We start from the raw sequence: 12,589 nt of genomic DNA, 5'->3' as shown, positions 1-12,589 counted from the left end.
AAAAATTGCAGGCAACTGGTATATTTTGTGATCTGTCAAAGGCATTTGACTGTGTAAATCACAATATCCTTTTAAGTAAACTAGAATATTATAGTGTAACAGGAAACGCTGCAAAATGGTTCAAATCTTATATCTCTGGCAGGAAACAAAGGGTGTTATTAGGAAAGAGGAAAGAGACATGTATCGAGCTATCAGGCATCATCCAACTGGGAACTAATTACATGTGGGGTCCCACAAGGTTCCATTTTGGGGCCCTTACTTTTTCTTGTGTATATCAATTACCTTTCATCAGTAACATTACCAGATGCCAAGTTTGCTTTGTTTGCCGATGATACAAACATTGCAATAAATAGCAAATCGAGTGTAGTCTTAGAAAGATCAGCCAATAAAATATTTGTGGACATTAATCACTGGTTCCTAGCCAATTCTTTGTCACTAAACTTTGTCACTAAACTACATGCAGTTCAGAACTTGTAAGGGGTGTCCCAAGAGTATATGTCTAACATACGATGACAAGAAGATAGAAGAAGTGGACAGTGTTAAATTCTTGGGATTACAGCTTGATAATAAATTCAACTGGGAGGAGCACACCACAGAACTGCTGAAGCGTCTTAACAAATCTCTGTTTGCAATGCGAATTTTGTCAGACATAGGGGATATAAAAATGAAGAAGCTGGCATACTATGCTTACTTTTATTCCATAATGTCATATGGGATTATTTTTTGGGGTAATTCATCAAGCCAAGCTAAAGTTTTCCGGGCACAAAAACGTGTAGTAAGAATTATATGTGGTGTGAACTCAAGAACATCCTGGAGAAGCCTGTTTAGGAAACTAGGGATACTAACTACTCCTTCCCAATATATTTATTCCTTGATGAAATTTGTCATTAAAAATATATCACTTTTTCAAACCAACAGCTCAATTCATGGAATCAATACTAGGAATAAGAATAATCTTCACAAGGATTTAAAGTTATTTAGTCTAGTACAAAAAGTTGTGCACTATTCAGGAACACACATTTTCAATAACTTGCCAGCAGCCATAAAAAGCTTAACAACCAATGAAATTCAGTTTAAGAGAAGCCTAAAGGATTTATTGGTGACCAACTCCTTCTACTCCATTGATGAATTTCTTAGTAAAACCAACTGATTTGTATATAAGTACAACATAACTTCTGCACAATTTCATTGCAGTAATGTGTTCATTGAAAATGTGTGTGTGTGTGTGTGTGTGTGTGTGTGTGTGTGTGTGTGTGTGTGTGTGTGTGTGTAAGTATAATCTAACTTCTGCACAATTTCAGTGCAGTAATGTGTTCATTGTAAATAAGTATTACAGTAGTTGTATTACATGTTTATTACTTTATAAATAAATAAACTTTTTTATTTTAAATTCAGTGCATTAGTATTTGTAAAATGACTCTTAGTGTTCATTAAAAAATGACGATCATTCCACTTGGGACCTGTGGAATGGTACATTAGCTTATTTGTTTTTTTTGTGACAGCCTTCGTAGCGACAACACTTCGCTGTAGAAACGGCCTACGAAGTCACCGCCACACTTTTAATAGCGGACCGACCGGACCGCTGGAACAGTGAACAGAAAGATGTAACCCAAACACTCGGATTAAATGAAAGTCGGTACTTATCTTTATTAACGACGATACAGAACACAGTGGTGAACATGGTCTACAGAAAACTGTCTAGTTCGAGTCGGAGCGGCTTGGTCAGCGTCAGCTGACGACAAACAACAACTCTGCTGCGATGAACAGACAACTGACTAGCAAGTACACAATTCGGTGGCGAGTATACAACTGAGCGGCGACTACAGAACTGTCCTAGCGCTCGCGACTCCAGCGCTTAAGAAGCTAGAAGCCAGCGGTGGCGCGCGCAGACTTGCGGCGATTTCCTGTATCGCTGGCGCTGCTTATGTGGACGGCGTCCGGACTTTGATGCTGCCAACCTTTTTGGCAGCGGGCTCGGTTGGCATTACTGGCTAGGATATAACACTCCTCCCCCCCAAATCGCCGCACCGTCGTTGAATAATGACGTGGCGAGCGTCGACGGCGGGGGAGGGGTCTGGCCGCAGACGTAGCAGAAGAGACCGGGGCGGAGACTGTTGTCGGTGGCAGTCCCCGGTCCGCACCCCAGCATTGGCTGCGCGGGGCCTCGGGAAACACCGACTGAAAACCGAGGTCAGGGTGCACGCCTGTGACCACGGGCGCAGTTTCTTGTACTGGACGCGACGGGGCGTCGGGACCCACGAAGAGAGGCAGCGTCTCCTGACGCTGCGTCGACGGCTGCTGAGTGGGCGCCGGACAAGGCGCTGCGGTGTCAGACTCCTTGGGGGTGCCCAAGGAAAGCGGCTGCAGGACAGGCTGCACAGCCACCGCTTGGGAAGGCGGCCCGGCGGAGGGGTCGACGTCCATCAGCTCCGAAGGCGGTGGCGACTGAAGAGGGACCGCAGGCGCCGGAGCGACCACCCGGGGCGCTCCCGTATGAAGCTGCGCGGGAGGCATCAACGGGACGGGCTGTCGGCGTGGTAGCGGCGACGGCTGCTGCTGCTGCTGCTGCCCTGGGGGCGGCAGCGAAGTCAGAAGGCGTGGCTGGAACCCGCCGCGGACCAGATCTGTGGACAAAGAACGAGCGGCAGAATCCGGGCGGCCAGCGCGGCGCAACTGGTTCTGATGCCTCCTGTGCACCCCAGTAGCACCTTGAACAGTATAAAAACCGCGACCCTGGACACTTATCACGGTACCACGTTCCCAACGACGGCGATCGTGATAAACTCTGAAAAAAACGGCGTCGTTGCGCTGAAAACGCGTGCGATGCTCAGAAGCGGCGGGTCGATCCGGGGGGTGCAACAACCGTAGTAGGGTGCGATGACGACGGCCGTGGAGAAGCTCCGCAGGCGAAGGGCCGTCGCGTGGCGTGGTCCGGTACGACGACAGGAACGTGATGAGGGCCTGCAGACGAGAGTGCGTAGCACGAAGGCGGTCCATATGATCCTTGAATGTGCGTACAAAACGTTCCGCTGCACCATTCGATTGTGGGTGGAACGGCGGAGTAAGAACATGGCGAATGCCATTGGCAGAACAAAAACTTTCAAATTCAGCAGAGGTAAATTGTGGACCATTGTCAGACACTAAAACTTCTGGAAGACCCTCAATACAAAAAATTGAAGTCAACGCCTGTATAGTTTGTGCAGACGTTGTAGACTGCATGGGCACAACAAACGGAAAATTACTAAATGCATCTATCACGATGAGCCAACGAGAATGCCAATATGGGCCAGCGAAATCAATATGTACTCGCTGCCAGGGACCGGCAGGGCGTGCCCACGCAAAGTAGCGTTGAGGCGGAGCAGCTTGGTGTTCGGCACACGTCGAACAATCTGTAGACATCTGCGTAATCTGCTTATCAATGCCGATCCATGTACAATGACGGCGGGCAAGCTGCTTGGTGCGGACCACTCCCCAATGACCTTGATGCAACAAGTCGAGGACCTTGGATTGGAGCACTTGGGGAACCACTACACGAAGCTGGTCATTCTCGGTGCGTAACAGCAAAACTCCGTGCGAAACAGACAACAGATGACGTTGCGGATAATAGCGACGAACCACAGGATCCGATATGTCCTTTGCCTTGGACGGCCAACCACGTTGAACAAAACGTAATAGTAAACTCAGATGAGGATCCGTAGCTGTCTCACGTGCCACCTGACGATAATCAATCGGAAAATCCCGGAGGGATTGATGCTCATCGGCGTCAATCTGATGGCAAGAGTCGTCAGAGGAATCGAAGACATCATCCGCAGCAATCGGCAATCTAGAAAGCGCGTCAGCGTTTGCATGCTGAGCTGTAGGGCGATACAGTATCTCATACTGGTATTGTGATAACAAAAGAGCCCAACGTTGTAGTCTCTGAGCTGTCCGCTGAGGAACTGGTTTAGACGGATGAAACAGTGACGTCAGGGGCTTGTGATCTGTTACTAAATACAATGGTCTACCATAGAGGTAGTGATGGAATTTTGTGACACCGAACACAATAGCCAACGCTTCCTTGTCCAATTGGCTATAATTACACCGAGCTTTGTTTAGCAATTTAGATGCGAACGCAATAGGACGTTCGGTGTTACCGACTCGGTGAGACAACACAGCACCGAGGCCGAAAGAAGAGGCATCACAAGCTAACACCAGAGGCTTGTTAGGGTCGTAATGGACCAGACAACGATCATTCAATAAAGCCTCTTTAAGCTGCTGAAAGGCTGATTGGCAATCAGCTGACCACACAAACGGAACATTCTTACGGCGGAGACGATGCAACGGTGCAGCAATCTGTGATGCATTAGGTATAAACCTAATATAATATGTCAATTTGCCAAGAACTGCTTGCAATTCATGCAGATTGCGAGGGGCGTGCAAATCACGAATAGCTGATAAATGTGACTGGGAGGGATGAATGCCTTGAGCATTAATAACATGTCCCAGATACTCCAACTCCGTAAGGAAAAATGAACATTTATCGATGTTGCAACGTAGGCCTGCCTGAGACAACACTGTAAACAAACACTCCAAATTACGGAAATGTTCAGCAGGCGTCCGACCGGACACAACAATATCGTCTAAATAGTTGCAACACGATGGCACATTAGCCAGAAGTTGTGACAAAAAACGCTGAAAAACAGCTGGAGCTGACGCACAACCAAAAGGCAAACGCAGAAAACGGAACAACCCCAACGACGTGTTTATGACAAAATACTGTTGTGATTGCTCGTCGAGGGGCAATTGCAAATATGCTTCACGGAGATCAATTTTAGAAAAGAAACGAGCTTCCCCTAACTTATCCATCAGCTCGTCCGGTCTAGGTAAAGGAAAAGAATCAATGACAGTCTGAGGATTAACTGTCGACTTAAAATCAGCACACAAACGTAACTTGCCAGACGGTTTCTTTATAATAACTAAGGGAGAAGCCCACTGGCTCGCTGAAACGGGTTGAATAACACCGTTGTTTTGCCAACGACGAAGTTCATCTTCTACAGGTGCCCGGAGGGCGTGAGGCACTGGACGAGCACGAAAAAATCGAGGCTGAGCATTATCTTTTAACGTAATATGAGCGGCAAAGTTCGCAGCACAACCGAGTTCGTCTTTAAATATGTCACTGTATCGGTTACACAAATCGGTTATGCTGTCTTGAGGAACAACAACAGAATTAAGTTGCAACACATTGTCTTGGATAGACAGGCCAAACAAGTCAAAACAGTCTAATCCGAAAATGTTTACACTGTCTGTAGCGCGGAGCACTGTGAATGAAACTGTGTTTGTGTTGCCCCGGAATGTGGCCGGCACGCTACATACACCTAACACAGGAATGTGTTCGCCACTATAAGTAGCCAAAGAATGTTTTGCCGCTGAAAGTTTAGGGCAGCCGATAGCCGCATACGTAGCACTATTTATGAGAGTCACAGACGCACCAGTGTCGAATTGAAAATTGAAGGTCTTATCCTGGATGCGTAGCTTCACAAATAGTTTATTACACTGCCTCTGGATCGGAGCAGTGGAGGCGGAAGACACAAAATCAGCGCGTTTAGCGCGTGTTCGCTGCGTACGACAACTCGTGGGTTGGGCGGGTGGAACAACAACTCCCGCTTCACTTGCAGTCTGTACATTACTTTTTACAGCGTTTGAATTACGCTTGGGTCGCATAGCAGAGGGCTGGGTGGGTGGCTTATTGCGAGCAAGTTTATTACCCACACGAACGGTGGAAGAGTCTTTAAACGCGACCTTCTGGGCGGGCTGGCTTTGAAGAACATGAATATCCATGGGCTGGGCAGCACTAGAATTGTTCTTGCGTTTACGCAAACAAACAGTCTGGATGTGTCCTTTCCTTTGACAAAAGTGACAAACCGCGTTTCTTAACGGGCAACGTTCACGAGGATGAGCAAGAACACACTTAGGGCAAGACTTAAGTCTATCATTTTGCACACGCGGCTGACGAATGTGTTTAACATGACGCGGCCGGCTAGTGTTTACAGTCTGACTCTGCCGGTGGGGCCGCGGGCGTGACATAACTTGCTTAGCACAGGCAATTTGAGAAATACATGGCTGATCTAACTCACACTCAGCATAGTCAAAAGTATCTTGGGCTTCAATAATGTTCATCACAGTCTCTAATGACGGGTCAGGCAACTTTAAGATAGCAGCACGAATACGAGAATCTGCAATGTTTTGAGTAATAGCGTCTCGTAACATGACATCACTGTAGGAAGCTCCACACACACAATTAAATCAGCACTGACGGGTGAGGCCCCGTAAATCTGTTAACCACTGTTTATTAGATTGATGTGGCAGTTTCTTTAATCTGAAGAACTTGAATCTGGCCGCTGCCACATGAACTCGCGACTCGAAATACTCAGCAAGCTTGGTAACAACAACGTCATAGCCTATAAAGTTTCTGGCTTGGATTCCGGGAACAACTTACAAAGTAGTCTATAGACTTCCACGCCTGCAGTAGAAATTAAATAAAGCTGCCGCTCATTACCTGTGATTTTGTAGACTGACATGTGCGCCTGCAACTGCGCGAAATATTCTTGCCATTCTTCTCGTGATGCCTCAAAAGCACGAAAAGGCGGTGCTGCCTGTGCTTGTTCCTTGTGTGGTGGTGGATTAGCCGCTTGTTTGGCGATTGCTTCCACCAGACTTTGTATTTGCTGACTCTGTAACAAGATCAACTGTTGTAATTCGGCAGACATAGTGAACACAAATTAAACCAGCCCCCAAAATTCTATCTCAAGAAACAAGTTAAACCAGCCCTGCACACGAGTTCGGAAGTCCTCGTCGCCAGTTTTGTGACGGCCTTCGTAGCGACAACACTTCGCTGTAGAAACGGCCTACGAAGTCACCGCCACACTTTTAATAGCGGACCGACCGGACCGCTGGAACAGTGAACAGAAAGATGTAACCCAAACACTCGGATTAAATGAAAGTCGGTACTTATCTTTATTAACGACGATACAGAACACAGTGGTGAACATGGTCTACAGAAAACTGTCTAGTTCGAGTCGGAGCGGCTTGGTCAGCGTCAGCTGACGACAAACAACAACTCTGCTGCGATGAACACACAACTGACTAGCAAGTACACAATTCGGTGGCGAGTATACAACTGAGCGGCGACTACAGAACTGTCCTAGCGCTCGCGACTCCAGCGCTTAAGAAGCCAGAAGCCAGCGGTGGCGCGCGCAGACTTGCGGCGATTTCCTGTATCGCTGGCGCTGCTTATGCGGACGGCGTCCGGACTTTGATGCTGCCAACCTTTTTGGCAGCGGGCTCGGTTGGCATTACTGACTAGGATATAACAGTTTTAGTTGTAAATATTTGTCATGTATTGTTGTTTTTCTGACATGTTCCACATCCTGGAGGACCTCCTCACTACAGATCAATTGGAATGAAAGTAAATCTAATCTAATCTAATTTCATTTGCCTTTGATGTATGTTGAACTGGTTAAGGGAGATGATACACTTGTGTGGCTCTCTTTTGTTATTAAAACTTCGTTATGAGTATTCATGGTGTTCTACTATCTACTTTCTTAGTCCTGATCTACGAAATATTTAAGAAGTTTCGTGGAGAGATTTAAAGCCTACCATTTTCTTTGAAGGAACAGTTTCATAGTGTGTCATGCATTAGTATCCCATCTTGTGTTAGCTAGCCTGCACAGCCCTTAATAAATCCTTCATTTAGCTGCATTAGAACCTACACTTCTGATAGGTGTCCTTTTCAGAGAATAAGTTCATTTGCGTTAGAAATCCGATTTACTAGAACTTTGTTACTCTAATGTAAGTTGGGCAAACAGAGTATACTACAACATACATTCCGTATGTTTAACATATTGGTACACCGTAACAGGACACTCTTATCGTGCCATAATTCAGGTGTGATTTATACTATAACATAAAGAGGATTCCCAAAATGTCGTTTTCCAATAGTATGGGACTTCAGTCCACTTCCACGATGAAGTAGGGGGTACCTAAATGAATATCTTGTACAGTGTTGGATAGCTCATAATGGTCCTGATGACCCCCAAAATCACCAGACATGATACCCTGTGACTTCTTTTTAGGTTTTTGTCAAAGACCGTATCTATTTTCCATCTTTACCTTGAGATCCTACATAGCTGCTAGAGTGGATCACAGAAGCCTTTGCTGCTGTTACAGGAGACATGTTGATTCAACTATGAGAGGAAATTGACTATTAAACAGACGTCTGCCATGTCAGGAAGAGAGCATATATTGAATATTTGTAAACTAAGTAAACAGCTTTGATAAATGACTTTACTCTTGGTATATAAGGGATTCTAATATCACATCAGGGGTCCCAAAAATATTTTTTTGGAAAGGATATAATCTTTTTTTGGACAACCTGCATGTTCCAAAACCACACTGCAAATTGATGTCAGCGATATGGATCTACAATTCAGCAAGTACATCTGTTCCTTTCTTGTGTATTTGTGTGACGTGTACACCTATCTAGTGTTTAGGTATGGGTCTTTGGTCGAGTGAGCAGTTGTATATAATCGCTGAAAATGGAATTATTTCATCAACAGACTCTTAAAAAAAAAACTAATTGGTATAGAGTGTATACTGGAAGACTTGCCTTTTCTGAATGACATAAGTTCCTTCGCTAAACTGAGGGTATCTACTTCTAAATTACTCAAATTGATCGGAAACCTGGAATATTTACTGCATCTCCTATGGTGGAGGAATTTCGGAAAACAGTATTCAGTAACTCCACTTTTTGTCGCACTATCGTCGCAAACGTTAACATTTCTATCGTGTAGTGAAGCTGTTGATTGTTGTCTGCGACCTGTACACTTTACTTATATACGGAATCTCTTTGGATTTTATACAGATTTCGAGACGGATTTTATATCTCGCACTGAAGTTCGTGCTAAAATTCGCGCCTTTGTAAAACATCCCCAGTTTTGCGGATTTTTCATTCTTTCTAATCTGGCATGTTTCTTTGTTGTTTCTGTCACACTATCCTAACTTGCTTTGTGCACCATCTATGGTGTCTCTTAATAATTTACTTGGTCTGAAACTCTCCATTGTCATCAATAGTATTTCTCTGAATTTCATCCACATCTGATCCACGCCTACATGTAATTTAGTGTTATAATAGGTTACTGAATGAAAATTACTGCCTAAGTTTATATTCTTATATACAAACATGTAGGCTGTTTCTATACCTAGATATTCTAAAACTTACATCTTTTTTTACTTTCAGATATGTAGCCTGTTTTGCGGAAGGGTATTCAATGGAAAAATATCTAAGTCGTCATGGAACAACTTTATTGTCACTAAAACAAAGCAAAATAATAAAATATAATTGAAGAAATCGCGAACGCGCAAAGTAAGCTACTAGTAGTACGAGGGTGTTTAGCGAAATTAGGTTAACTCCCGATGTTTGCAGTCGACGACAATGGCCCTTCAAACAACTTCCGGAGCAACCTTCACTTTGACGTCCCTCCCGTCCACTATCGTTCTGTTGACGGCCCGTTTGAATGCCGCTATTTGAAATGCATACTGTTTAGAAGTTTCGCTCCGTTCCGTCAAGTGTGAAACGATGTTAAAATGCTACGTTCATATGACGCTGTATTCACTGTCGCTTGTACTGCGATTTTATAATTAAGGTGTGAATAAAAATAAGTTATATTTTTGTTATAAAGCAAATATATCTGTTTTCGAAACATTTTACTGACTGGACGTCGATCAGAAAAAAATGTAATACTGTATCACTGATGTATGTTGTGTGGTAATCTTTGATGTGCCGCCAGCAGTTTGAATTGAGTTTGTTTTGGCATTCGCTGTTGTATTTCCGAAGGAATAGTGTTTTGAGTGGGTTTTGCCGTGCGAGTGAGGTTGACAGTCTAGATTTGTCTGTTGTGTTTTGCGTCCTGCCATGGATACGCCAATACAAACGCGTGGTAGGAACCGTCTGATCCCACCTACACCGCAAATGAGGAAAATTGGTTTTGGCACAGGTAAGGCTCGTGTTGCTATGTTTCGCGTTCTTGTTTTCTAACAGTTATATGTAGTGTGAAACCTCAAAGTTGTACAGTAAGTAGTTTATCGCTAATGTGGCATTTGAATTATTGAATGTAATTTTATTCTCTGCCTGTCAGTAAAACGCCCGGCGGATGAGGGTATTTTTGAATTTCTACTCTTTCATTATGTTAATAAAGGCTGTATTCATGGCCTTGTGTAACATGTAAACCGTTTTTACCCTCCAAATTTTTGTCATGAGGGAGAAAAAGATAAAATATGTTTCACGCCGTTTTTAGGTGTCTCTGTGTATAGTATGCAGAGGTCGCCGTGCAATGGGAACGAGAGATCCCCTTGGGCAGTGAAGAAACTGCTGAGGAGCAGCATGGACAGGAGTTACGAAAAACGTTTGGACATTGAAGCAGACCTGTTAAAGAAATTACAGCACCCGAATATAGTAGAATTCCGTGCTTTTGAGCTGAATTCGAACGGCAGTAAATGCCTAGCAATGGAAAAATGTGAAATTTCATTGGGAGATTTCTTAGAACGGTGTGAAGCTCCTTTGCCACCTTTTATTATTAAAAAAGTTGGTCTTGATATAGCAAATGCATTGCAGTACTTGCATTCGGAGTGCATGATCTTACATGGAGACATCAAGTCATACAACATACTTATCAAAGGTAACATGTGTTCATCGTCTGTGATTTACTGTTTTGTGTGTAACACAAAAATGTAAACAGTGTAGTTGTGTGCGTTCATTATCTGTGATTAATCCTTTTGTGTGTAACTCAGAAATCTAAATAGTGTCATTGTGGGTGTTCACAGGTAATTTTGAAGTTGCAAAATTATGTGACTTTGGGGTGGCCCAACGTCTCGACGAGAATGGAATAAACCCTGAAGACAATTACATTGGCACACTTCTGTGGTCAGCTCCAGAGGTACTGCCAATGGGCTCTGGCCCAACAACCAGTAAGGCTGACATATTTTCATTTGGTCTTGTACTTTATGAGATGATGACACTTCATCCGCCCCACATGGATGCAGAATCATCATCATCATCTGAGAAAGGATCAGATGGCTGTGGGTCATCGGGGAGTTCTTTAGATGACAGCACTGATGAAAAACTAGGTATTGAACAAATCACTCCAACGCTCTGGATGTCATTAATATAGACCTAATTACAAAATAAGTATTGCTACTCTTCTTCTGCACTTAAGGCATTAGACCCCTGTCTGTTATAGTGCCCATCTCTTCCTTGGCTTTCCTAGACTTGTTCAGCCCTCTGGTTTATTATTTTAGACTTGTAAGGTAAGCTTTCACTCTTCTTTCTGTCGTTCACTTCATTTTATTTTCTCATCTCCTGTATTGTGATAGTACTTGATAGGCATTAGAGAGATAGCAGACTATGCAAAGTTTATTGCTGTGGCTCATATAAAATGAGAATAATCTTTTCCCCCTCCTCCTTCAGGAACAAGACCTGATTTGCCTTGCTTAAGCCAAGAATATGAGCCTATCATCCATTTATTCAACTGGTGTACAGAACACGATTTAAATCTTAGACCCACGGCAGGTGAAGTAATAGCGTATCTGGAGAAATGTAAGTATATTTATTAAAAATTAGTAATAAGTGCTGATATACAAAGTCGAAATGAATGTGTATTTGTTGCAGGTTGAGGAAGCAGTCTTCAAAGTCAATTCAATGAGAGGAATTATCTTTGAATTCTTTGGCAACATGCTGTTGTTTGGACAACTTGCTGTGAACTTGTTTGTTTACAGTAAAATATATATATCTATATATATAATTTAAATGTTGATTCATTATTACACTCTGAATGAAATTTTTATTTGCATAATGCAAAGAAAATTTTTTGTATTCTATAATGCCAAATCATTATAGCCCTACTGCCTGGAAGCTTTTTCAGTGAGGTGTGCAAATGAACTAGCCAGTCAGCTAGCTAAATGTCTTGTTGCACGTAGGAAACCCCCATCCTCTCCTCCCCCATGTATTTCTCAGTATGGCAGTGTTAAACATTAGGCTCAGGTTGTTACCATGACCAGATTTGATACTTTCACATTTGTTGGCTTCACCAAGTCGCAACCATGTTGTCACCTTTGTATCTAACCTAGCCCTCTGGTTGTGCTGCAAATCAGTCTGTCACCACAACTAAGATTCTGGATTTGGGGGGAGGGGGGATTCTGGTGCATAACTTTAGCCTAATTTTTGACACTGGTCAAATTACAAAATGCTTGCTGGTATTGATTCATCCAGGGAGTGGTGAATTTAAAAACATTTCAAACTCATTGTTGAGCTTCCAGAGTTGAAAGGAAACTGAACTTAGAGAACTCTGTATGTTGATAGTGGTTTAACTGTCATAATGTCAGCCATTGAAATGGCCGGACTACACAAAAATCCACAAATTCAAGGCACGCATACAAGAGTTAAATCATTAAACTTATATTACGCATTGAGTGTTTTGTCACAAAACAGTGCCATAGCTCCATTACAAGATAGGTTTACACCTATATCTCAGTAATGAATGAAATTGTGAATTCGTGT

General features: G+C 43.5%; 1 protein-coding gene across 1 annotated transcript; it reads left to right on the top strand.

The window, feature by feature from the left end:
• The first annotated feature begins 9,832 nt into the window (after nucleotides 1-9,832).
• LOC126235101 (lymphokine-activated killer T-cell-originated protein kinase) lies at nucleotides 9,833-11,839 on the top strand. Its single transcript, XM_049943839.1, has 5 exons — nucleotides 9,833-10,031; nucleotides 10,332-10,712; nucleotides 10,858-11,160; nucleotides 11,501-11,629; nucleotides 11,702-11,839. The coding sequence occupies exons 1-5, from the start codon at nucleotides 9,950-9,952 to the stop codon at nucleotides 11,704-11,706; spliced, it is 900 nt and encodes a 299-aa protein (XP_049799796.1). The 5' UTR covers nucleotides 9,833-9,949; the 3' UTR covers nucleotides 11,707-11,839.
• The last annotated feature ends 750 nt before the right edge of the window (nucleotides 11,840-12,589 follow it).

The sequence above is a fragment of the Schistocerca nitens genome, chromosome 1 (assembly GCF_023898315.1).
Source record: "Schistocerca nitens isolate TAMUIC-IGC-003100 chromosome 1, iqSchNite1.1, whole genome shotgun sequence".
NCBI lineage: Eukaryota > Metazoa > Arthropoda > Insecta > Orthoptera > Acrididae > Schistocerca > Schistocerca nitens.
The sequence above is the reverse complement of the archived record's forward strand: the minus strand, read 5'-3'. Positions and strand labels throughout refer to the sequence as shown.

Coding starts and splice junctions, on each gene's coding strand:
- LOC126235101 (XM_049943839.1), top strand. CDS start 9,950: ATGGATACGCCAATACAAACGCGTGGTAGGAACCGTCTGATCCCACCT. Junction 10,713..10,857: donor ATACAACATACTTATCAAAG/GTAACATGTGTT, acceptor GGGTGTTCACAG/GTAATTTTGAAGTTGCAAAA. Junction 11,161..11,500: donor CAGCACTGATGAAAAACTAG/GTATTGAACAAA, acceptor CTCCTCCTTCAG/GAACAAGACCTGATTTGCCT.